Genomic DNA, 27,638 nt, shown 5'->3' with positions numbered 1-27,638 from the left:
AGGCAATGCCAGGAGGAGCACTAGAGGTGGTAAAGACCACGAAGATGTAATTTGTAAGAATACTATCAGCACAGAAACCTATTATGAGTGGCCACATCAGGCTACAAAAACAGCTTGAATCTAATGGTTGGTGACTTGGACTTCCTATTATGGCCTTATAGTTAGCACAATTGATCTTCTTAGTCTCAGGGGAACAGATATGCAAAGAGGCCAAACTTCAAGTTCATTAGGAGAGTAATGTTGATGCTTCAACGTTGTCTGCCTTTCAATAGTCCTGGAGCAGCTAGATCCAAACAGCCCATGTTGAATGCAGATAGACGAGTCCCAGATTGTCCCAGAACAATAGCTATCATGCTAGGACCAGCACTGAACAGAGATTTGTCAACGGCTGGAGAGTGTGTTTAGACTCAGAGACAGAACTGGCAGCTTGCAATAATTTCTCCCACAGAAGAACCCTTAAAAGACATGATCTTCCAGACCTGCTTGGTAATATTTTGAGAATGGTAAAATCAGCTGAACAAACAAGCCTCTATAAGCAGCAAGTGACACACACGCTCTCTGTACACTTTTCATCAACAAATACTTTGAAAAGAAAGCCTGTGAGTCCAGGGGCAAGCCCCACCAATCCAAAGACTACAAACAAGGGAAAAAATATTAAGGAGAAGGCACAAAAGAGGAGAAATGAGAAGGAAAGCACAAGGAAGTAAAGTTGGTGATCTACCAAACAGAGCAAGTAAGAATGCTCCAGTAATGTTCTTATGGGCGGGTTACAAACCGCCACTTGGGACGTCCTCAGGACATCCCAGTTTAAAAAAGGGGCGTCTCTTCCAGACGCCCCTATTCCTGTTACAGACTCTGTCCGTAACAAATGGCGGCGGCCGTTCCACACGGCCGCCGCCATCTTGATGTAACGGACACTGTGTCCACACGTCACGCGGTGCTAATGATATCGCGAGTGCGCCATTGGCGCCTCGCAGCGTCATTAGCGCGCCATCAGAAGAAGCTCCATTTTCGAGCTTCTTTTTTGCTCCGTAAGGGAGCCGTGCGGTTTGGCTGCGGCGGCTCCCTCGCAGAGCAAACAGCAGCGCCGGCGGTTTGTAATGCCTCCCCGTGTTCAAAATGAGACTGAGTAGGAATAGAGGAAACCAGACCCTTTGAGCATGCATATACAGGAAGGCAGTGATCCTGCCAAATTGTACAGCTCTAAAATTTCCAAATGAAGGTCTCAAAATGTGGAAAACCCATGTGTGTGTGATTCTAAAAAAATCACAATGAATTCAGGCCAAAGTGTTACTTTATCCTTATGTGTGCATGCAGGTACACAATTATAAAATAAAATGCATTTTCACACATTCAATATGTACCATAGCCTATCTCAAGCTGGAACCATCCAGATGTGTGGGACCAGAACACCTAGCCATCAGGAGGGGATAGGCATGAGGAAGTCTGCTTTTAAGTGTGTGAGGGTAGTTTTGTTTTCTGAAAGTAAGCTGAGTGCAGAATAACAGTACAAAAGAAGCTCACCTGTTTCTGATGTTCAGTTATGTAGGTTGTGTAACTGTTTGAGAGAAAATAAGGAGGACCAGCTTTCAGCCTCAGTTTATTAGGCTTTAAGCTGCAGACCCACAAGACTGCTATTTCCTTTCAGCAATGACTAGTATTTGTTAAGAATCAACAAGAGGCACATGCATGTTAAAACACTTGGAAAAATGGTTTAATGATGTTTACAACAGAAATGAACTGTACAGTTACAGTAAGTTTTTTATATATATATATAAAAATTACAGCAGACAAATGCATCTACACAAAATCTACCATTTCATCCTGATTCACTGTAATCTACAGTCTCTCAATGCCCACAGCCACCTTCAGGCAGCCACTAGGAGAGAAAATAGAAAGTATCTTTTAAAGAGACAGCATCCTTTTGATCTCCTTTTTGGAGATTCATCAGTTTTCAAAATAGGGCTTTAAAGTTCTTAAATTCAAAATTAAGTAAGAATGCACCTTATCTTAATATATGTACCACAATTACAAAATGTGAAGGTGAATTAAGCTGTACAGATGATTACATAAAAAGGATCTGAGCAAGAAGGAAGCTAATTTAATGATCATTGACAAGCCCTATAATCAATATCAAGACTGCAAATTCATTTTTTTCCCAAGGGCAAGGGAATGTGATTTTCAAAATCACTGTTTTGCTGACAACATGCCTTTCTATTAAAAACAAACAGCACAAATTCAAAGTTTAAGACCATATTCATTTTTATTGAGGACATTTGCTTTGCTTCTTGCTTTACCTTTGGAAATGAGAGGGCAATTTCTTGGAAGGGTAAGAGTATACTTTCCCCTTTATAAACATGCTGCCTCTTTAAAAAAGGGATAAAGGTCTCCCCGTTGGGAACGGCAATCAGAGAAAATGAAATCTAAATTGACAATCTGGTGAAAATTACAGATTATGTACATTTTTCTTCAATTATGAACACCTAGGCAGTGAAAACTGTTGTGTTAATACATACATAGACACACCCAAAACATACAAAAATACTATTATTTCAAACTACTAAGAATAAGACAATTCAGTTATCTCCATGCTATGACTTTAAGAGCATTACATTGAAACAAACAAGAATTTAAACGACATTTTTTAATATCCCAGAAATATACCAAAATATACATCTAAGCTTTGGAATTACTGAGGTTAGACTAATGCAAGTGCTGGGTAATTGTACTTAATACACAAGTCTAAGGTTCTGCAGGAAAGAAATTATCTTTGGTATCTGCATCAGGCTAATATTATTAACATTTGGATTTTGCTTTGGGATAGAGCTTGTATGACCCTAGAACCAAACACCCCCTAATCAACTGAGAGTTAAAAGATACATGTAAAAAGTTCCTTCATTGGCAACCCCCCCTCCCCCAAGTTTAAAAAGTCATAGGCATCTACCTAGCACAAAAGGTTGAGAAATACAATGCATAGTTGCACAGTGGTGCTGCAAAAATAATTAATGAACAAAAAAGAAGAGGAGAAACAAAACTTTTTTCAGTGATTTTCCACAACAGGACAGCCTCTTCCAAGCACTGGCGGGGGGGGGGGGGGGAAGAGGGGAAGCTCGGAAGTGCACCTCAGCATGTATTAATCATTATCACCCAGCTCCCAAAAGGTTAAAAAGCACCCATCAGAGCAGCCAATCATGCACCAATGTCTTCAGCTTCACAATCACTCTGTGGAAGGTGTCCCACCAATTTGCTCCTCCCAATGGATGTGTGTCCTTTGGATCTGCGGAATTCAAGCTGTTCCCCCAAAAGTTAACACAGTATGGGATGAATGTTACCTTGCTGAATCCGAGTCCACACAGTTGTGGACCAAGCCATCCAGGACTGGGAGGGAACAATTGAACTGGGATTTACCTCTTAACACAACCACAAGGGCTGGTTTACCAGATGTCATTGGTGCTGAAGACGCCCCTTTGTCTTTGGTTTGTTTGTTTGTTTTGAGTTTATACAATCATTAGGAAATCTTTGGTTTTGGCTGGAAATTTTTAAAAGAACAAAACAAAACAAAGAAACCGTCCCCCTCAGCATATAGCAGCGCACCGTGACCTGGCAAAGCTTCTCTTTCCGAAGGGGTGGGAAACTACATTCAAAGTAAAAAATGGTTGAAAGAACAGGAATGCAGCTTCTGGTTAGCCTAGAGCAGGGAAGAAGAAGATTGTCAAATAATAAAGGGAAAAAGTCAAACACAAGGGGAGCAAGACAAAATAAAATGTAGTGAGCAATAGGCATGCAGCACTTGGTTGCGAGGAGCCCTCAGGGTCCTGCCTTGGCCCTGGAATACATTATAGCCCTGACATCTCACCAGGGGGAAGGAGAAGGCAGCATATAAATTTCATGCACAGATAAGGGATGGGGGTGGATATTCACAAACTACAAGAGGACCCCTGGTAACCAAAAGAAATAAAAAGATTGCAATTTGCCCTCAGTTTGCAGTAGCTTTTAAGCAGCGACATTCAGAGGCTTTAGGGGTATCTTCTCAGGTTGCAGGTCACGGGATGCTATAGGCCAGAGTTCAACGTTAATCAAGGGAGGGAGGGCAGACTTGGCAACTCTGTAGGGTTTGGAGAAAGTTAAAGCAAGTTACTCAGTTATGAGTTAGAAATGAGGTATACGACAGCTCCCGTACCTGTGATGGACAAACAACTACTCACACCTAGCCTTAGCTACTATCACAGAAGAAGGAAATGGAACAGCAGTATGGTGGAACCAGGAGAGCAGCAGAGTTCCATGATGTTTTAAAATGTATTCTGCACCTGACCTCTTACCTCCAGGATTTTAGAGAAAGGCCCAATCTTAGTTCAAAGAGTTCCAGAATTAACCAAACTGATCTATGGGTCAGTACATACATTATATAATGTGAACAGAATTCTCTATTCAGTTCGTATAAAGAAACAACAGAAAACAGACCATTACATGGGACAACTGTTAGATAGGCTCTTGTTTTGGCAGATTCTATATAGTAAAAAGCTAGTAAAATTTTTGATAGGAAGGAAGGAGGCATATCAGAATCTATAAACATTTAGAGGAACAGTCCATAACAGACTGTTGGATTGATGTGGCCTGAGGGAAGAGGGGTGATAAGGCAGAAAAGGGGAAGCATTCCAGCTCTCCTTGTATCACAGCTCTTTCTTCACGATTCCATCTACTACGCAGTTGTTTCATTTCCTTCCTCAAATTTGTTCTCTTTAAAAAGCACACCTTGTTTTCCACATCTTTTGTTCCAAGTGCTCTTAATCTTTGAGAAGTCATTTTCCATTTCCCTATTACTTATCTATAAATCTATCTAGCTCTTAGAAAAGTCACACAATATTAATACCACTTTACATAATGTCAGAACAACAAGTCTATTAGTAAAGCTTTCAGTAAAGTTCTGCAACCCAGCTGATTTCCAGAAGAGTAGCTGGACAACTATTATATATATTGACCCTCTCCCTTTTTTTTTAATATGTGAGCATGTTAGACTTGACTGTTGAAATTCATCAACCCAAGAATATGTTATATGACCATGCTCAATGTTATTCCGGGGAGTAAATAAAGGTTTCCCATTGTGAGACCAGAAACACATCACACAGGGCATCTGAGCAGATTCAAAACAGAGGACATTTCTGTCTTACATTTAAGAATAGAAGTAGATTTTCCTCACTTCCAAGCACTAACCTGTGATCTTAGGTTATGTTTTGAACAGTATTTGCTTTCAAAATGTCCTCAGTTTTTTTTTAAAAAAAATACGCAAATCAACCCTGTGCTGAAAGAAGGCAGGAAAACCAACACGAGACAAGTTCCTCGTACTAAAGAGCCATCAATCCAAAGCTCTATGACCACTCAGCTTTTCCTCTTAAGACACTCTGAAAACAGCAGAGCTGACAAAGACTTATCAGTGCCTTTGGTTCCCATCAAAGCCATTGGAAATTTCCCCCTCCAGCTGAAGCTCTGATTCCCACCCACCACCCCAAATATAACTCCCAAGCACACCCACACTCATGTTCCTTAGCGGACTCTGTAGGGATGCTCTAGAGTCAGGATGGAAAGAGACAGACTTCTCACAGTAATTCTGCCACAAATCCAAATCATGTGCTGTGAAGAAGGAAAAAAAAATACCCAATCTCTCACTAAAATTAAAAGTACAAACCACTCAAAAAGATATCCTTCTTTCTCCTGAAGACTGTCTTCACTAGATCTTCATCTCTTTACAGGTTTATTATATTCAGGTACTAGGAGCAGATTAGCGTTCAGTTTGGTTTCTTTTCTGCAATTTTTGGTCTAGACAGTATAAGCATTGCTAGTACAAAAAGGAAGTATTTTTAAAAAGACTTTCCACCTATTTTTGAGCACTACATTCAGTAACAAGACAAGAAGGAATAAACGGAACCATTTCACTTTGTTCTCCCAGTTCAGTGAAGATGCAAACCATAATCAGTCTGCTTCAAAATTAACTGCCTTGGCTCAACAACAGCCGTAGTGCATGAAATGGGTTGCTAATTTATATCCTTATAAGAACACCCCCAACTACTCAAAGGTAGCTCAGTATTTACATTTTTCCCCAAGACCCTTATTTGCCAACAGCATACAGGGAGACAGAGTTTATGCACACTAGAAGAACCTAGAAGCAATACAGCAACTCAAACTTGTAACCCACACTTTATGTTGTATGCTGACAACAAGTAACAACCAAAGTATTCCAGATGCAGGCGTAATAGGTTGTTTCCTTTGGTAAAAAAAGAAAAAATGAAGGTGTGAGCAATATCTGCCTTATAGCACAGCCAAGTCTCTCTGCTTCCCCCAACCCACCCCATACAGATGCAACTTAAACATAGAATTGCAAATACATATAATTAGGGCTTCAGACAGTTCATCTAAAGTCTACAACTAGAATTACCTCCACTATTTATAAAGTTCCTCTCTCCTGATTTTCCATTCTGCAAACAATACTAAAGCTATGTTGAGGTATATTTTTTTAAAAAGGTGCCACAAAGCCAGCTGCTACCAAAGGGCACTGTTCCTATAACTCTGTAGCACTGCTTGCTTACAGACATCCTGATGAGAAGGGATGAAATAAGACTCCATTTTTTTCCAGTGGAAAAGCCTCCATTTTGTTCCATATGGTTAAACAAACAAACAAACCCTATGGCAAGTGTGATACCAATATTCACCTTAACATGAATTCCATATATTTGGATGAAGATCGAAACATATCAGGAACAGCAATGGCAGGCAGTTTGAACAGGGTCTTCCTTTCTCTGAAGAATAAAGCTGCTTTATTTCCATTGTGAATTAAGGGTCATTTCAATCACTGCAATTATCTCTTTTCACTCTGTATGAGAGTAGTCTGTACTCATCAAATAAACAATACAATGCACATAAGGAATTGTTTCCAAAATGGGAGATGATTCCATGTAGGAAAATTGTAATGTATGAAGCAGCTCTCATTTTTCCCTGCACTTAGTTTCAGCAGGGATAAAAACCTAGTACTAATCTGTGTAGAATGAAGTTACATTAAATATATTGCAACCGATTCAAAAATTGTGAATATAGATTTGGAAACAAATCAAGGCTAGGTCAACTGCAGCTCAAGTTCTCTTTATCTGTTTAGATATCCTTCTCTAGCATAAACCAAACACTCTTTCACAGTGTAAGCGTTGGAAAGCTCCCTATGCAAGCTAAAAACAGAAAACAGATTTCATGTTTTCACTTATCTTTGGATCACAAATGTCTAATGATTAAATCTGTGTAATATTGGATATGTAGGAAAAAAGGGTAGAAGAGAACAAAAAGGTGAATGTTTACAAACTAGATAGTAAGCCATTCTGCAATCCACAATGAAGTAGGATGAATATAGATAAAGAGATGAATTGGCAAAAGCTCCGTGTGCATTAACCCCTCCACACCCTCCAAAAACTGTTAACATAGCTCATGGACTTCAATATACAGTCAAGATGCTCAGGAATATGATCCAACTTTCATTATTTAAGCCAACAACAACAACAAAATCTGTACTGATAAGTTAAATTTGGCTCACTCACTGCATAGAAACTATGCAGATGACTGTTTCAAAGTGTGTATTGCTTTAAAAACTTTAGAAATGTAATTTGCAAAAAATTGGGCAACAAGTCCTGAGAAGATAGGGATGCATAACTATCATCAGCCACCTTGATTTCTCCTTTGGTAGTGTTTTGTCCAGAACTGTTCACACGTACACAAATGCATGAATTCTAGAATACTTTTAGAATTCATATTCTAAAAAGTGCACATACTTTTTAGAAGTAGGCACATACAGACTTAGCATAAACATACTCTTACTGTCCAAGATAAAAAGATCAACTGTTCTGGGGTGAGGGGAGTGTTCTACTCCTATGTGGGATGTTCTTTCCTGATAAAAGATCACCACCAATATGGATTTGGTAGATTATGAATTTTTCTAAATATGCATTGCTATTGTAGTACAAAACCAAGCACTTTTGATTTAACTGAAAAATATAATCATTAACAGAGATTGTTATTAATTTTACATAGCAAAATACTTATCCAACTGCATCATCAATGAAGTAATTTAGATAGTAAATACAGGTGCTACTATTATATGGCTCCAAAAGCAACAGGGGAAATGTATTCATTGTAACAAATGCTTTCACAGGAGTATCTGCATTGCTTCACAGAGGAACCATCTAGAGTATGATTAACCTAAAACAAGGCTTCAGTAGATTTTTCCTGGAGCTCACTACTTGCCAGCAAAAATGACTATGTTTTCTGCTTGGTGCTTGCACTCTCATTTCCTTTCTATATAGTATTTCAGTATTAACAGGTTCATTTTTAATGTGGACTCATGATCATAGTGAGTAAAGCACTAAATTTCTATTGGCTCCTGCTCATCAAGTCTCATGCAAAAGCTACATGAATTCTCATGGCAAGAGTCAAGCACTGCACCACAGCCAGTCTTACTTTAGGATGGTGTTCAACCCAATATATACTTACTGAATGAAAACTTCAAACTACAACTCGGGATTTGGATTGAAAATAAAATTAAAAAAACAAAAACTAATGTATTAGATGTGGTGTTTTTTAAAATCTAAGTGTGGTAGTGAATGAAATACAGGATGTATCTTATTACAGGCAGCCTATATTGCTCTTATTTTTAGAATGAGCAATAAAGAAACAGCTCAACCCAGTTAATGAATGATATAATTCTATCAACTAATATTTTTTACATAATAAAGTGAAACAGGACACTGGATAAGGATAAGGCATTGATGGGCTCATTAAGCCTGGCTTCTGGCACTGGAAATTCATTAATGTGTTCCCTTCTATTCTTCTTACAACTTCAGTCAACAGACACCACCTTTGGTTGAGCTTTGCAGTAAAAGTATCTGAGATCACTCTCAAAATAACATTTAAAATATTGTAATGAACCTATCTATTCTGGCCATAAGTTTTTTTTTTCTTGGCAACTGAAGCACAAAATAAGAGCAGATTCAATGTTTAGGACTGTCTCATGTATTAACAGAAGAGATAGGGTCTTCTTATGTGCACTGCAAGTAATCAGTACAGCCCACATTTATAGCACTGAAGCCTGTGTTTTTTCACAGGTATGTTATCCTATACCATATATACAGAGTCATGCATGAAGATTTTGATAATCCACATAAACAGTATGTCAGTATAAAGCAGTTGGGCAAGGTCTTTGGGTTGATACAGATGTAATGTTCCCAAGCCCTTAAACATGGAGAAGAGATTGGGAACACACTATGAGACCATGGAACTATTAAAAGGTCCCTGCCTACCATGGCAGATACTGTCCTATGAGCCCTAAGCATGCTTAAAGTGTACATTAAAACATTCATTGAACGTTCTCTATTCATGAAAGGAAATGCTTCATGAAACAAAACTGAGTGTATGAAATGGGTATGACAACTGAATAACCAATGCATGAAAATCCTAACAATGGTAATAAACTTAATTGAACATTTTCCAAAATACTGAGATAATATATAATAATTTGTTCAACTACTAAAATTAAGGAGAAGTGGACACTCCTGAACATTAGACAAATATGCCATACAGTGTTTTGGATTACAGAAACTGCACTTTGTAATGACTGAAAGAAAACTGCTGTTACTTATCAGAAATTCATGAGTTGCTATTAACTCTACAATAATAGAAATGTATTATAACTATCCGATTCTTGGACAGATTCTCCAACTCTCCAGATCCAATCTTTTGCTGAAGGTATAATTAAATTAAATTTACTATATCATAACAGAAACTGATTATCCATCTCTCTCTCTGTGTATATTGGCATGTACAGTTATATATATGGCCATGGTCAACAAGAAATAATAATGGCCTTTAAGACCCTGATATCTCTGTTGTAAGCAGGAAGGTACAATCAGTCTAATGATAGGGCGTGAAATGTGCTAAGTTTGAAACATACAACACTGTGAAATATAAATAACCAAAATATTCTAGTTATACAGGGTGTGTACATGTGTCTCTGTGTGAGAGTGAGCCTCCACTTTCATAAATGAGGTTGATATGATGACCACAAAGACATTTAGTCATCTTTGGACATAGTCATAAGGGGAAACAAGGTTAAAGGTGCTCACACCAATACATGAATTGCATTACTGAAACAGAACAGTTCAACTTTTTATAGCCATCCATCTGAGATACATTAGTGTCCATATAGCTATTTGTGAAACCCTCCAACAGCAAGCAGTGAATAAGAGAAACTCTTCCCAGCCAACTGGACACACAACAGCTCTGAAATCTGGAGAGATGTTTTGTGTTGATTGAAAGGGCCATGTTCTCTCTCTCTGGGCCGGAACAGACCGGCAACTTCAGCTGGCTTCAAGCCAGCTTGGGGGCATGGTGTTGCCTGGCATGGTGTTGCCTGGAAGTCGTATTGGTGATTACATCCCAGGTGGCTTCTGGGAGACTTGGGGACATGGTGTTTAGATGTCATACACCCTCAAGCTGGCTGGAAGTCAGCTGAAGCTGTGGTAGGGCAGCTTCAATCTGCCCAAAATTGGAGCGGCTCTTTGCCGCTCCTATTTGGGCCGGATTCTGGCTGGATTGGGGCTGTGTGCTTGCTGCGGCCTCAATTTGTCTTTGTCAGAGGCGGCTTCAAGCCACCTCATCCGGGCTGTCTGTTCAACCCCTATATATCTGTGTACATAAACATAAAGGACCTCCTTGGTGTCTGAAAACCACAGATAAACATCATAGTTCAGAAATCACTACCATTTCCTTTCTTAAAGTGTGTGTGTATGCATAATAAGATCTTGTTTCCCTCAAACAGCAAAAATACATGGGACTGATATTACCTTTGGTAGAAACTAGTCAATACTCTGGTCTCTAGACCTACATAGCAGGTACCTGTTTTTTCTCTGCCATCTTTTCACACATTCAACTGCTCCAAGCTGTTTCCATGGCCATGAAATCATAACACAAAGTATTATTCTCAGCTTTATAACTGTATGCTAAGAATGAGATCATGAAGACAGTCACACCACAGTATTTGGGTTGAATCAAATTGCTAAAAAGAATTTAGGATCAGCTGGATTAGTAACCATCTGCCATTGCCATTCTATTTACACACCAAACCATGGAAATTAGATAACAATCAAGTTAAGTTTGTCTGCCCCAAAGGATATACAAAAGACCATCCCACTCCCCCACCAAAAAGATTAAAACAAGCAGCAATTTTAATATAAAATAAAAAATGAAAAGAAATTGTCAGTAGCATCTATCACCTCTCTGCATCTGAACTGCACTTATACAAACTAGTCCATTAGTACAGCAGCTTGCTAGAAATTGACTTTGGTTCAAGCTTAGTTTAAAAAAATAAAACATAAAAAAATTAAACACACATTAAAGACGGCGGACGGACATTTGCTCATTTCCCTGCTTGCAGCTCACAAGTTTTTAAAGTTTTTAAAAAGAATTCATTATTTTTAAATAGCTCGTGAAACAGGAAGTTGGAGATTCAGAGATGAATAGAGAGCAAACAGCATGATGACATGTGGAGAGGAGACAATGATTTCTGCCATCTGACAATAAATGCAGTGCCTGTGAATTGCTGTCACCAAGCAGAGAAGGTATTGACAGTATAGTTGCTGCCTTTTCTGATACCAAGACTGCTTTGATAGGAAACAAATTTCAATTATATGAAGTTTGGAATGCCCTCCTCCCTAGCCTTGCTGAGAAGCATTGGGCAGCTCTTCCTTCCTGAACATATTTCCCAATTCATTTCAAAAGGACAGGAGACTTCCAAACACATTGCTGTGATCCAATCTCTTCTTGGATGAGAATATTCAGGTTAAGACTATTCTAACATTTAAGATGTTTCTTCCATCTCTCTCATATCCACTGTCAGCAGCTGTTTGCACATACCATTTGTCAGATTGCTTGGAAACAGTTTCCCCACTCTCTATTAGAGGTGTTTACTGCCATAAATGATTTTGCTAGCAGTAGCAGTCAGAGATAGCATGAAATACTGCAAGGTTCATGCAGCATGCCAATGTTCACCATATTCCAGAGCAGGCTGGCCAGTTTTCTGATTATTCCTTACTTTTTTTTTTCCAGTGCAGCAAACAGTGTTAAAGAACATTATAACTGTTTATAGAGTAGAGCAAGAATGCAAAGCTGCTTTCTTATGGCTGTGTTGGCATAAAACAGTACTTCCTGCTCACATCATCTGGTTTACTTCCTGAACACAAATGCTTTAAGTTGAAAACATTTTCAATACAATCATACTGGAAACACCAGGAAAAGTATGTTCTTAGAGATGAGCTAATGCAGCTTTTGGAATCCTATGCCAAACAGCCAGTAGGAAGGTTCAACAGGTGCATATGGGTTATTACCAATACAGGCAGCCTCCTGAGAAAGTAAATAACAGAAATATTCCCAAAGTTGTAAAGTGGCAATTTCCATGTAATTATGAGATAAAAGAGCCACCAGCACAAGTGCTGAGGACAGACCCTACAGGCCAAATCCTTCCTCTCTTGGCATCAACAGGAGCCAAAGACGTGCAAATGAGAGCTAGATATGGCCCAAATAGGCTGAGAAAACTGCTGTCCGAACTCTCATCTCACAAGCATGGACTATCTTTGCACATTACCCTCTACATGTTCACTTAGCCACCAACTCCTCTGAGAGAATCCCCCAAAAACATACCACCAAGGAAAAGGAAACTGTAAAGAACATTCGCAATTCACATGCTCCCCTCCCTTCTTTCTTCACTCTGTGTGGCATGGGAGCTCACTGAAACTGTTCCAGGAGCAGACAAATGTGTCCGAACTATATATATATATATATAAAAATAATAATAATAATCATAAAGAGATACATCAGTAATACAGGCCTGCCTAAATTGTACCAGTTAAGAAAGGAACCCCCAACACGATTGATACGATTATAAACACCTTGTATGACATTACGGCCTGTACAACAGACCAATAAATGATAATTAAAAAAAGATATTTCAATCAAAAAGAAAGAAGAAATCCCGTTTCTACGTTTGAGTTGATAACCCACCTTAACTTGTCATTGAGACTGCTGGAAATGATAAGTAGTCCTTTTTTGTTTTTTTCTTTTTTTACATTTTTGGTTAGAAAGTTCTCCAATCAATGAAGCAATCCTGAAAACAGTGTTTATTATAAAATTAGGCAAATGTTTGTCCCAGTTTTAAATCCTCCTTCTTGTTGTTTTCCCCCAGTTTTCTCCCCTATTTTTCCTTCTCTCCTTGTCCCCAGCAACATGGTGAGAAGAAGCCTTTCACATCTTGCAGTTTCTAAACCCAGCTAGTAGCCAATCCCACTGCAGAGTGAAATAAGCCAGGGGTAGCACAGCTCAGCCGAACTCACTGCGCCTTGGAGGCAGTAGTGGTGGTGGAGGCAGCCCCGCTGGCTGAGGCCACTGTGAAGAGAGAGTTCTGGATAGACTCTGCTGAGGTGGAGGTGGCATGAAGGCTGGCAATTGGTCCAGAGGCCCCTGCGGAGGCTGCAGCTGCAGAGACCAAGCTAACAGGGTTGCTGGTGAGGAGTGAAAGGTTCTGAGGGTTCAGGAACAGTGGGGCAGTTACTATGTTGGGCGTACCTCCAGCATTGGCAAATACCAAGTTCCCAGTCGCATCCAGTGATGTTATTGGAAGAGATCCACCAGATGCAAGAGCTAAAAGAGAAGAGACAAAAAGGTTTAGTATTTATAGTTCAAGAGTAACAGTATTTTGCTAGTTTTAATTTGCTCTGACAATTGATATCTATGACCCCTTCCCCAACAATCTTAAAAGACGCTCTCTCAACACCATCAGAAGCTGGATTTAGAACCATGGAGGTATTTCCCATGCAGCGGCATAGTTTAATACCCAATGCCTGGGGCAAGAACTACAAATGCCCACCTTCCTCAGTGAAGCTGTTGCTATCACCTTGTCTCTTCAAGGAAGGAACTAGGGATGGAACATGAAGTGACAGGAGGTTTGGCTAGAGGACCAAGGGCAACACCAATCCTAATTCACATAAACAAAAGAAGTTATTTATTATGAACATTAATAAAAGGTGGGGTTTTTGTACATCCAAATATTTTGTATTTGTAGTAGATCAGTGTCAGAATATCTACACTGCCTCAAGAGAGAATGTGCTTAGTCACTAGGAGGAATTTACAAAAGCCAAATTTGACTATAGTCAGCTATGCATTCTCATAACCTATCCTCTATATTCAGTACAGTATCAAGGCTCAATTCTGCTTAGTTTGGATTTTGCTGTGGTGGTTTCCATGACAGCAAGACCAAGTTCTCTAAGCATATGTTCTGGGATGAGGATGAGGTTTTCATCCTAATCACATAGCTTTAGAAGATTTCTAACAGGGCTCTGTTAAGGTGTACTCATACACACAGATGAAAAGCTAATTATGAATAGTGATTTCACAAACATTATTTTATTTCACAATAACTCACAACAATCTGCCCAAAGGTAAATATTTTGGCTGAGATAAAGCCAGCAGATCATAAATCTCTACCAGCATCCTTGCACACAAATTAGAGGTAAAGCTAATGGGGGCAGAAGGGGCAGTTTGGCTGCTACTCAGCACGTCCCACAGCCCATCAATGGCTGCCCTGGCAGATGCTGAAAAAGAGCTTTCTGATCTGCCAGCATGTGTACATAAGCATATCACTGAGACTGTGCTAGTAGCCTCTCAGGAGTCTCCTCCTGGAAAGTGATAGTGCTAACAGTAGTAATATCTTGCAGGTTTTATACCAGCATGACTGGAACTTGCAAACCTTTGTCAGACTGACTCCATAGGTACACACCCATTCCTGACAAGACGATCAGACAAGGTGCTGATACAGAACAGTTCACTGTTTCCGTGGAGCTTTCTCTGCCAGATTTTCATAGAGATATACCATATACTGATATTACTCTTGTTAAATTTCATATTTTTTAGTGTCTACATCTCTTGCAAGAGTGCTAACATCAAAATGAGTTGCCAACAGAGAAAATACAATACTTTTCTTTTCAGGTTTCTCTCTTGTCATTCCTGCTACTCATTGTGTATGACATGTAGGGCAATATTGCACAGATGTATGCCACACTCTTCATGCAACCCAGAAGACACCTGTATCCATAGATATCACCAGATGGCCAATAAAGAAATCAGATAGACTATATAACTAGAAGCAAAAGATGGAGAAGCCCCATTTTCTCTGTTTAGAGTGGATTGTGGCACAGACCATGACCTAGTAATATCTGAACCTGATTGACCATGAAGCAGTAGAATTATGGACCAAACCATCAGGGAAGAAGGCATAGAAAGGTGCTACCTGAAGCCAAAAAGAAGGAAAAACCAAACTGGATGACTAATGGAATTCTTCAAATATAGTTAAGAATAAAAGAGAAGCAAAAATAACAGGCAAAAGAAACAGGGTAAGAATTCCAGATGCAAGTGTCTAGAGCAGTGATTCCCAAAGTGGGTGGTATGACCCCCTGCCCCAGGGGTGATGGAAACATCCAGGGTAAGGGAGCAGCAAGGAGCCTTCAGTCAAAGTACTGGTGCAAAAGAAAGACAAGAGAAACAAGCAGTGGGGATGAGGGTTGCATGAAACCTGTTTTCAGTGTCCCTTAAAATCACAACGCAGCCTCGCTGATCATTGCATGTGGTGGGTCTCCCGCTCTCTGCCTGGCTGTATGAGCTCACTTCCTTAGCTGTATCTTTCACTAGTGGCGGCAGTAGCAGCTGGGAAACTCTTGGGAGGCTTAGGCACAGGACATTGATTCTTGGAATGCCAGCTGTATCCTTCTCCACCCCAACAAAGAAAGTTTGAGAGTCCTTCCCTGTCAGGAAGGTGCTTCTCCCTTTGCACCTGGTCTCCTTGGGAACAGCAACTGAGGAGCTGGCTGACCAGTGACCAAGAGGCCCCTTGCTCACTGTGGCCTTTGCTGGAGAGGTGGCGTGGGTGAGAGGCTTCTTGGTTGCTGGTCAGCCAGCTGCTCAGTTATGCTCCCAGGGTGACTAGGTATGAAGGGACTGACATTGGTTATTTTGAATTTGCGGTATAACAGTAGACCTAATACCAGGAAATATGTAAGCAGCGGTGGCGGCAGTGGGGGGGCACTAGGGTTGTTGCTCAAGACAAAAGGGGGTGGTACCTGGAAAAGGTTTGGGGACCACTGATCTAGAGACTTGTAAACAGGAACAAAGGGAATTATTATAATAATTATTGCAAAGGCAGAACACCAAATCTCTTCCAGAAGATCTGGGACATCAAAGAAAATTTATAGAAAGAGTAGGGATGCTGAATGATCAACAGGGAACTCATTACATCATCACAACAAAATAAAAAGACAATGGAAACAATACAGTGAAGAACAATACAAAAGAGATGAAAGAATGGCACATTCCTTGAAAGCAGAACCTTTTGCGGAAGAGCCTTCACGTTTAGAAAGTGAAGTGGAAGCTGTTCCCAAAGCATATGGAAGAAACAAATCACCAGGAATAGATAGCATACCAATAGAACTGTTTCAGGCTATACAGAATCCATTTAATTACAATCTGTCAACAAATATGAAAAACAAAACAAAGGTCCATATACTCAAAGTGATCAATACTGTTATCCCTTTGGTTCTATGACACCCATCCCACAGTTGTGAAAAACACAAATGATTGCAGCCCATATTATCAAAAGGTTGCAATGTGAATGTGCGTGCTTCAGTGTGCCATCATTCATGTCACCACCTTTTAGTAATTGGAAGTGTGACAATCCACCAGTGTCCAAACTCACAGATATATGTATTTAATCCAATCCTCAAGAAAGGGGACACCAGGGATTGTAGGAACCGCTGGAACCACTGATTTGATGTTTTTAATTGTTGCCTGCTTATTTTATCTAATTCTATCCTGTATTATTACCTATTGTTTTATATGTATTTTGTAGAATGTATGCCATTAGCAGGATTCATTTTTATCGATTTTATTATTTGTATGTATAGCACTGTGCATATTTACAGTGCTATATAAATAACAACAATAATAATAACAACAACAACAACAACAACAATAATACACTGATCTTCTATGAGAGCAAAGCGATGTTTTTTACAACAGAGACTGTTATTATATATGGAGTCAGAAATGTCAATATATCCAAGCTGGGTTCAAGAAAGGAAGAGGCACTAAAGTTTATATTACAAACATACATTGGTCAATGGACCTTACCAAATAATTTCAGAAGAAAATCCACCAGTGCTTCATAGATTACTACAAAGCCTTTGATTGTGTAGATTAAGAAAAACTATGGCTTGTTCTAAACAATATGGAAGTGTCACAACATCTGATTGTCCCAAAGTCCAACTCTCAGGCCACAATATGGAAAAACAGGTTTCCAATTGGCAAGTGGATCAAACAAAGGTGTACGTTATCACTCTATTGTTCATATGCAGAACAGATCATATAGAAAGCAGTGTTAGACTTGGAGAAAGGAGGTCTAAAAATTGGAGGAAGAAACATCAGTAATTTAAGATACACAAGTGATGCTGTATTACTTGCAATAAATAGCAAAGACAGAAAGTACTGATGAAAGTTGAGTAAGCATGTGCAAAAGCAGAGTTTCAAGTGAAAATTGAGAAACAAGATTTATATAATATAAAAGTTAGTGACGAAATCAACATTTTCATGATTTTGCATACCTCTTTTGGTCATTAACAAAAATGTAGACTGTAGTTATGAAATCAGAAGAAGAGTAAGACTTAATGAAGAAACCAGGTAAGATCCTCAAGTGTAGAGATAATATAATTGAATATAAATGTTAGGATCACTACATAGTATTTCTGATTAGTATGTATGGATGTGAAAGCTGGACACTGAAAAAAGCTGACAGGAAAAAGAAAATCAATTCATTTGAAATATGATGCTGGAGGAAAGTCCATCAGATATCATAAAGCGCCAAAATAAACTAATAAATATGTCTGGAACCAATCAAGCCCAAACTCTTACTAAACTGCATCTATCATACTTTGGACTCATCATGAGATGTAATGACACAATGGAAAAGATAATAATGCTCAGCAAAACTGAAGGCAGCAGAAAAAGAGGAATACCACCCACTTTATAGATGTATATACTGAATAAAGAAAACCATGTCCCTGAATTTTACAAGCTAAGCAAGCCTGTTAATAACAGGCTGTAGGTCTTTCACAGGACCACAAAAAGTCAAGGCTGACATGACAACACACACCAATGACAACCACATCATCATCATCATCATCATCATCATCATCATCATCATCATCATATTTATGTATATTGCGCCATAGCACTTTACAAAGGAGTTAAACAATCCAAAAATAAAAACAAAGCCTGCCTACGGCACACAATTTAAAACCACAAGCAAGATTTTAAAATTAATAAAATATTACTATAACAAGGTTAAAAAATAACTATAAAATGTAAATTAATACAAATAATATGGACATAAAATCAAGATGAAAGTTGGAAGGCTTCCCTGAACAGAATAGTCTTTAGTTTAGACTTAAAGTAATCTAGAGACGTGGTGGTCCACAAATTCATGGGAAGGAGATTCCAAAATTAGGGGGCAGTGTGGGAGAAGGGGTGTATCTGAGTGGGGGCAGAGGAAATCCTTGGGTGAATAAGCAGCCCCGAATCACTAGAGCATAGAGAGCGAACAGAAAGATAAGGGGAAACAAGTGCTGACAGGTAAACGGGGGCCAAACCATGAAGGGCTTTGAAAGTTAGTACAGTCGTCCCTTCCCTTACACAGGAGATCCGATCTGGACCCCTCCGCGTAAGGGAAAAAACACGGATGCTCAAGCCCCATTCAAATGAATGGGGCTCGTGCCTGCGGTGGCGCAATGGCGGCACGCATGCCACGGGAGTGCACACTATTGTTTTCTTCCAGCACACGTCTCCCTTGCTTCCTGCGCGGCTTCCAGCATATGCTGGAAGCTGTGTAAAATGCGGACGCACTGTAATAACAGCTTATAACAGATTCTAACTATATAAAACAATACACATTCTGGTGTCTCCTTTTCATGTGGTCTTGGTCTTGCATTCTTGGTACTTACTAAGTTTCTGGACACATAAGAGTCAAATGAAGCTGAATCCAATCAAAGCTAAAATATGATGACTGTTGAGATTGATTTAGACATCTCTTGATGAAGGGGTTCAGTTTCCCCTGGTCATTAGGCCTACAGTTGTAAAATGACTGGCCTAAAGTAATCTGAACTAAGGTAATCTGCTTCTATCCATCTATGATGATATGGAGGAAGGCAGAATGTAATGTAGTCTACTAACCTTGAATAGTTGCCAGTGTACTGTTGCTCATCAGCGCTGGGCTGAGAGCACCGCCTAGTGTCCCTGGATTGAGACTGAGTAAGGCACCTCTGTAATTGCAAAACAGAAATCAAAAACAAGTTGAAGAATGCTAATTGTTCAGATGACTGTTTTAGAAGAAAGAATTTAAGGGCCATGTAGAAATTTGCTTTATAGTTTAAACAGAAGAACTGTCAACATTATAATATTCATTAAAAAGAAGAAGACATTGCACAGGGCAGAAGAACATTTCTGAAAAGACAAAGACATGTCTACAAGAGCTGTAAAAACGGTTTCATTCATTCATTCATTCATTCATTTGTTCAATTTATATCCTGCCTTTCTCCCAAGAAAATAGGATTCAAGATGCCCTACAGGAAAATTAAGGTCCAAAACACACTGCATAAGTAATCCAGTTTGAGACCGCTTTAACTGCCTAGCTCTGCTGCCACAACAAACTACAATTCCCAGGATTCCCTAGCACTGAGCCAGGGCAGTAAAAGTGGTCTTGAATTGGATTATTTTCTGCAGTGTGTTTTAGACCAATGTAATCCAAAAATAATTAAAACATAAAATGAATACAGGAATGACATATTTAGAACACAATGTAAAACTTTTGAAATGTTATTTAAAATGTTCTGATATGTCTTTAAAATAGATACTACTTACCCAGCTGCAAACTGCGAGGATGCCATCAAGTTTGGATTTAGTCCTGCTGCAGCTGCCATGGCAGCAAGACTTGCATTTGCAGGCAACTGTGCAGCTCCTTGTAGTGCAGCTGCTGCTGCAGTTTGCAACCCAGAAGCAGTTACCATCACCTGACTGGTTCCAATTGCTGAGGATAGGGGAGTGGAAGTTGTCTGCGTTGTGCTGGTCTCACTGGCACTGGATGCCTCAGAAGTGGAAGCAGAAGCAGAAGGTGAGGGACTCAGGGAAGGTGAAGTTACTGCCGAGGACGCAGGAGGTGCTGTAGAAATCACAGTTGCTGTATTGTTGGGGATGGTTTCTGTGGTGCCTGAATTGATGAATTTAATTAAGACAAATCCTGTAAGAGGCCTGTGTGCACACTGAATGCAGAGCACAAGAGCACAAGGAAGAGATATTATTCAGAATGAATGACAGGTTGAAGTACATATGTTCTAAAAGGGTTGAGTGGCTCAGTCAGAATGGATCTTAATTAAAAGGGCCAGACAGAAAAAGACTTCATATTTCAAGAAAACAGAGGTCTTAGTAGTAGATTAACATTCCAACAGAAAGATCAAACAACCAAAACCAAAGCCTTAGCAAGGAAGAACCTTGCTGCTTGATAGTCTTTCTGTACTGGTATGACTTGGTTTGGGTAGGGTTACATTCCCCCCAAAACATCAGAGTTCTCTTTGATTCTATGTTGCTTGTAGAGGCTTAGGCAACAGCAGCTGGTGGTCTGACCAAGAGTGGGTCTCACCCCACCAATGCAGGATCAGATGCCAGCTCCAATCATGGGCTGCTGAGATTCTCAGGGGATGACAGTGACAAGCAGTAGAATTACTAGCTTGAGCTGGCTCATCAACTACACCCAAGTTATTCATGCTCCTGTTACCACCAGATGTGGTTGCTATAACATGTTACAGTGTATATGCTGGGGTTTGGTTCCAGGATCCCCCGTGGATAACACAATCCATGGATGCTCAAGTCCCATTAAATATAATGACACAGCAAAATGGTGTCCCTTATAAAAATGGAAAATCAAGATTTGATATTTGAAATTTATACTTTTTTTTGAACATTTTCAAACCATGGATGCTTGAATCCGTGTATAAGAAGGGCCGACTGTATATATAGGGAAGTCCTTGAAACATTAACCACCACAGAATGCTCTAACCACATTATGACCTGGATTATCTGTTTCCAGTGTCAATTTAAGAGACTGGAGCTAACCTTTAAAACTAGCAGTAATCCATCATTTTACCCTTGGGACCCTCCTTTATATTGTGCTCCCTCCCTCACTATAGTATATGAATAAAAATATTTTATTTAGTGTGCGTATTTTCATTTGCACAGTCATGTATATTAATGATTTTACATTTTATAAGGAAATAACATAGTTCAAATTAGGGTCCAAAGTGTACTACAGAAATAATCCAGTTTGAGACTGCTTTAAGTGCTCTAGCTCAGTGCTAGGGTATCCTGGGAATTGTAGTTTATTGTGGCACCAGAGCTCTCTGACAGAGAAGGCTAAATGTCTCACAAAATTACAGTTCCCACAATTCCCTAGCACTGAGCCAGGGCAGTTAAAGTGATCTCAAACTGGATTATTTCTGCAGTGTGCTTTGGACCTAGAACAGATTTATTTAATTAAATTCAATATTTAACTCAATGCATGTATAAATTTGGGGAGGGGAAGGAAGGATCAGGACCTCCAAGTTTCTACATACCACCTAACCCTTTGGGAAACACTATTTAAAACAACACACGTTGGAACATGAATATAAAGATTCAACAAATGTCGACTAAGAGCAAAGTATTTTCTGGTGAGACATTAAATTTGTAGAAAACTCTCCTCAGATAGGCATGACTGGCTGACTTGGGATAGCTTTCATTTTTCCAACCCCCTTTATTTCTCAAATATAGCTGTTATTTTAAGCTGCTTTTACTTGCAGTGCTTTCTTTTCAATCTATTTATTGTACTCTGTAATTTTATGTTTTATTTTGTAAGCTGCCCTAAAGATATTTATTTATTAAGGGGAAGGTCATGCATTCTTAAAATACACAAACAAAACTGCTACCAATAATTTTGGGGGGATGTTTTCTGCTGCATTTAGTTGTATATTGATTTGTCATTTCACTTCATAAGCATTTTATTTTAACAGGCATTTTTTGTCTAAGTATATAGAGGGAATGAACATACAAACAGCCGTATTTCCAGTTCATGGCCCAATGAATATAAAATATATCAAGTCAGCATAATGTAAGAAAAAGGTCCATTACATAGCTGAACACTGTTTTGCTTCATAGAAGGCATTTTTCTGTGGTAAAATCCAAAGTATTCTTTCATACCCTGTTTGCCCATTCATGATTGGTTGTATTTGTCACCTGCCATGAAGGAAGATGTACAAAGCCTAATCAATCATAGGCTTTGACTGACCTATGAATAATGCATGGGATCTCTTGGATGGAAGAGATTTCATATATTATCTAGTCCAAGCCCTTATGGTGGAACAGATCTATTACTCCATTATCCTCGAATAGTAACCATGAAACTGCCACTTCAAAACCACTGAAATAAAGTGAGAAATGGCTGTTTTTATGGTACTCAGCCCTGCTCCAATTTTTTTGAAATTGTTTTTTAAAAGATGCCCCCAATGCCCCCTGGGGACTATGGATGGTAAATTTCCAGGGCTTGACTTTCTTGCCACTTTCTAACCCTCCAGACCTTACTTCAAGTCTAGAAAGGCAAAACATGGCAAATTTGTCCACCACATTGCTTGGGGCATTGGTAAGGCATTTTTGTACAAAAATAAAAATAAAAATTTGCTTTTGGGGGTGTGTTGGTGGAGGGGGAGCAGCCCCCAAGAACTCTTGGGGGGTAATGTATTTTGATCCAAAGCAGTATACAGTCGCTTCCTATGTGTCATAGCAAAAGAAACCCATAGTCAAGATAATGCATGAAATAGTGAATGTCCTGCTGTCATATGATACATTGTTGCATACACATTTAAATGTATGGGCATTCTAAACCATGATGGTTTGGAGCACTGTAAGTAAGCCTATAATGCTGACAGCATATAGTCTCAGAATAATAGAGTTTGAAGAGGTCTCATGGGCCACTGAGTCCATCCCCCTGTTCAATGCAGGATCTCCAACTAGAGCAGGGGTAGGCAACCTTTTTGAGCTGGGGGCCAGGTTGCTGTCCCTCAGACAACTCGGGGGGCCGAAGGCGCAGGGGGTGGAGCTTCCACCCTCCGGGGGCGGGGCTGCATACCGGGGGCGGAGCTTCCAGTCTCCAGGGGCGGAGCCGCACACCGGGGGCAGAGCTTCCACCAAAGCCCCGCGGGGAGGAGGAGGCGTGTGCCCGCCCTTTCCTCCTCGGTCCCTTTCTGGCCAAACACCCCCAACCTTCATTCCAAAACACACACAACAGCACATTTGTGCATTTCACATGGCTTTACCTAACATGGCCTCTTGCATATTTCAGAGGCTTATTCCATAACCAAACCCCTTGGGTTTAACACTTAGCATGGTTTAACATGACTATGCATATTGAACATGTCAAGGTGGTTTCACCGTTCTTGCACCAAGTGTACTTCTCAAAAGTGTGTACTTGGTCAAGGGACTTTGGTTTTTCTTCACTGCGCATGAGTTTGTAAAAATCACAGCAATTTACATTGGCCTTGCCTCAGAGGCTTTCTGATATCAATATCACCATTAAAGAACCAAAAACACACAGAAAAGGCACTTTGGAAAGTCACACTCTCTTGGCTTAAGAAACAGTGCGTGCATGCCTCTCAAGCTGACTCATATCATCATCATCACCACCACCACCACCACCACCACCACCACCACCACACTATCACTGTCAAAGCAAGGGAGACTTGTTGGCATTAAAAGCACACAAAACACACTTTGGAAGGTGACACTCTCTCGGCTTCTGAAACAGTGCTTGCATGCCTCTGAAGCTGAGTCATATCATCATCACCATCACCACCACACTATCACTGTCAAAGCAAGGGAGACTTGTTAGCATTAAAAGCACCCAAAACACACTTTGGAAAGTGACACTCTCTCGGCTTCTGAAACAGTGCTTGCATGCCTCTGAAGCTGAGTCATATCATCATCATCATCATCATCATCATCATCATCATCACCACCACCACCACCACCACCACACTATCACTGTCAAAGCAAGGGAGACTTGTTAGCATTAAAAGCACCCAAAACACACTTTGGAAGGTGACACTCTCTCGGCTTCTGAAACAGTGCTTGCATGCCTCTGAAGCTGAGTCATATCATCATCATCATCATCATCATCATCATCATCACCACCACCACACTATCACTGTCAAAGTAAGGGAGACTTGTTAGCATTAAAAGCACCCAAAACACACTTTGGAAGGTGACACTCTCTCGGCTTCTGAAACAGTGCTTGCATGCCTCTGAAACTGACTCATATCATCATCATCGTCACCACCACACTATCACTGTCAAAGCAAGGGAGACTTGTTAGCATTAAAAGCACCCAAAACACACTTTGGAAGGTGACACTCTCTCGGCTTCTGAAACAGTGCTTGCATGCATCTGAAGCTGACTCCATCATCATCACCACCACCACCACCACCACCACCACCACCACCACACTATCATTGTCAAAGCAAGGGAGACTTGTTAACATTAAAAGCACACAAAATAAAATTAAAAAAAACATTGAGGCCTCTGGCCACTCACCACCTCTTCCTTCCTCCTCCTCCTGCCCCCTCCTCCTCTTCCTCCCTCCTGCTGCCTCCACCTCCTTTTCTTCCTCTTCCTCCTTCTGCTGCCCCCACCTCCTCTTCCCCCTCCTCTTCCTCCTTCTGCTGCCCCCTCCTCCTCTTCCTCCCTCTGCTGCCCCCTCCTCCTCTTCCTCCCTCTGCTACCCCCTCCTCCTTTTCTTCCTCTTCCTCCTCTTCCTCCTTCTGCTGCTCCCTCCTCCTTTTCTTCCTCTTCCTCCTCTTCCTCCTTCTGCTGCCCCTCCTCCTCTTCCTCCCCCCTCCTCCATGCACTGGGGACGCAGGGAGAAGGCAGAGGAGAAGAAGGTGGGCGGCGCTGGGAGGCAGGGAGGGCGGCGTAGGGCTTCCCCATTTGCTTCCTCTGCCCCAGGCTGCACGGCCCTCCTCTTCCTCCCCCGCATGGCGGAGGAGGGCTGCGCGGCCTGGGGAGGAGGAGGTGGAGGAGGCGGCGGCGGCAGGACCGGGCTGGGGCCGGTCCTGCCGCCTCTGTGGGCCGCATCAGGCCTGCGGGCCAGGGGTTGCCGACGCCTGAACTAGAGCATCCCCAACAGGTAGATTCTTTCTGAAGACATCCAGAGAAGGAGGAGACCTCACCAGCTCTCTTGGCTACTGGTTCCATTGCTGAAACCTATCTTATTGTCAAGACATTCCTTGTAATGTTCAGTCAAAAGCCACCCTCCTATAACTTAAAACCATTAGACCTGGTGCAACAGAGAACAAATCTGCCCCCTCCCCTCTGTGACAGCCCTTGAGGTATTTGAAGAATGCAATCATGTCACCCCCCAGTCTTCTCTTCACCAAGCTTAACATGCCTGGCTCCTTTAACCTTTCCTCATGCTTTGTTCTCTATACCTCTTACCATCCTTGTTGTGGTTCTCTGAAGCCACTCCAACCTATCTATATCCTTCTTAAAATGAGGTGCCCAGAACTGATTGCAGTACCCCAAATGAGGCCTGACTAGTGAGACTATTACTTCCCTTGTTTTGGAAACTATGGTCCTATTATTTACTGGCTAGGTCAGATTCAATTTATGATCAATTTATAATCAACAATAATGCCAAGGTCTCAACTAGGTTTTGTAGCTTAAGTGTAGAATTTTGCATTCATCACTTTTTAATTTAATTTTATTAATTTCAGCCCAATTTTCTAGTTTCTCAAGGTCCTTTAGAATTCTGTTTCTGCCTTTCCTACCCATTTTTGTATTGTTCACAAACTGGAGAAGGATCCTGTCCACCCCATCATCTAAGTCATTAATAAAAATGTTGAAGAGCAATGGGTTAAGGTAGAACCCTGTGGCACTCTATGCAAGATCTCCTTCCAGTGTAAAGCGCAGCCATTAATGATGATGCTTTGAGCATGGTTTTCCAATCACTTATGGATCCATTTGACAGTGTTTCAATGTATTCTATACTTAATTAGTTTGCCAGTCAAAATATTATGGGGTATCTTATCAAATGCCTTTTTGGAATCTAGGTAAATAACCTTCACAGCATTTCAATCATCTACTAAACTAGTGATGTGATTAAAAAAAAGATATAAGATTAATTGGGCAGGATTTGTTCTTGCTAAACTCATGCTGGCTCCAACTAATCACTACTAGACATACAGGTATGGATTTATTAGTCTCAAATACACTTATTCTAGGTGCGTTCCAGATGGGCGTTTGGCCCACCCCCCAGTACGTACTGGGGGTTGGCCGAGGACGCAGTGTCCAATCAGGCCTCACCCCAGGACGTACTGGGTACGTCAAAATGGCGGCGCCCTATACACATTTTGACGTGGCGGGCGCTTAGCGTCCGCATGTCGCGGTTATGACGCCGCAAGTGCGCCATTGGCACCTTGCGGCATCATAACTGCGCCGCAAAAGAACCCACTTTCTGCGGGTTCTTTTTGCTGCGCTGGGGAACCACGTGGTTTGTCCGCTGCGGCTCCCTGGCGCAGCAAACATGGGCGCCGGCAGAGCGCCCTTTTTGGGCGTTCTGTAAAGCGCCTTAGTTTACTTTTTCTGCCAGATTTTTCATTTTGCCCTATCTTCCCACCAGCAATTACTTGCCACTTTCCTTAATACTATGCATCCACATTTTCATATACAGTACATTGAAGCTTTTCAAAGTACAGATATACAGTCAGCCCTCCGTATCAGGGGACTTAGATTTAACCATCTGCAGACGGCAAGCCCTCATTTTTCTTAATAGTGGTGTGTGCACATGCTGCACTGCCATTAAGAAAAACGGGACCAGAGCATACACGGATTTTGGTGTCCGCAGGGTGGTGGTGGTTCTGGAATGGATCCCTGATGGATAAGGAGGTCCAATTGTATATACATGTATTTATAGACACTGAAACCTTTAGCTGTAGATTTTAAGCACTTGCAGAAAACTAAATTAGACAAATTTTCTTAACCCTTCTAAGTCTACTATTCTTTAATTCTAAATCGCCTCATTTGAGTGCAAGTGAAGAGATTTGAAACAAACGACATGACCACGTACAACACACCAATGCATTATAATGTAAAAATAGGAAAAGTGGAAGGAATGTGAAACATTATGTGAAGTTTGCCACTTTTGTTTATAGTGAAAGCACAATTGTGCTGCAACTTTATAAGAAGTGTGAGGTCCTGCTAGCACTACAAATTAACTGTGGCAAACACTTCTGCAGTTGCACATATAGGGAGAATTTAATATGAAAAAACTGCAGGTTTATTACATTTGCATAAGTGAGTATAGTTGACAAATCACCCCACCATCAAAGGAGAGGACATGGAAGACAAAGACAGTTTTCCTAGCTTCAAAATCCTTCATTCTGTTC

General features: G+C 40.6%; 1 protein-coding gene across 3 annotated transcripts in view; it reads right to left on the bottom strand.

Annotated features, from left to right (window-relative positions):
* Window positions 1-1,694: 1,694 nt before the first annotated feature.
* Window positions 1,695-27,638, bottom strand: part of POU2F1 (POU class 2 homeobox 1) — a 141,539-nt gene continuing 115,595 nt past the window's right edge. For 2 of the 3 annotated variants that reach the window (XM_089512248.1, XM_089512249.1), the window contains 3 exons: window positions 20,038-20,383; window positions 19,351-19,439; window positions 1,695-13,719 (listed from right to left, as the gene is read on the bottom strand). In XM_089512248.1, coding sequence (XP_089368374.1) covers window positions 13,409-13,719; window positions 19,351-19,439; window positions 20,038-20,383 — 746 coding nt within the window. In that variant the 3' untranslated portion in view covers window positions 1,695-13,408. The remainder of the gene's footprint in view (window positions 13,720-19,350; window positions 19,440-20,037; window positions 20,384-27,638) is intronic. The other variant, XR_016280233.1, reaches the window with a different exon arrangement.

Source organism: Sceloporus occidentalis, unplaced genomic scaffold, assembly GCF_023333645.1.
Source record: "Sceloporus occidentalis isolate IW3139 unplaced genomic scaffold, rSceOcc1.0.p SCAF_2, whole genome shotgun sequence".
NCBI classification, from domain to species: domain Eukaryota; kingdom Metazoa; phylum Chordata; class Lepidosauria; order Squamata; family Phrynosomatidae; genus Sceloporus; species Sceloporus occidentalis.
The sequence above is the reverse complement of the archived record's forward strand: the minus strand, read 5'-3'. Positions and strand labels throughout refer to the sequence as shown.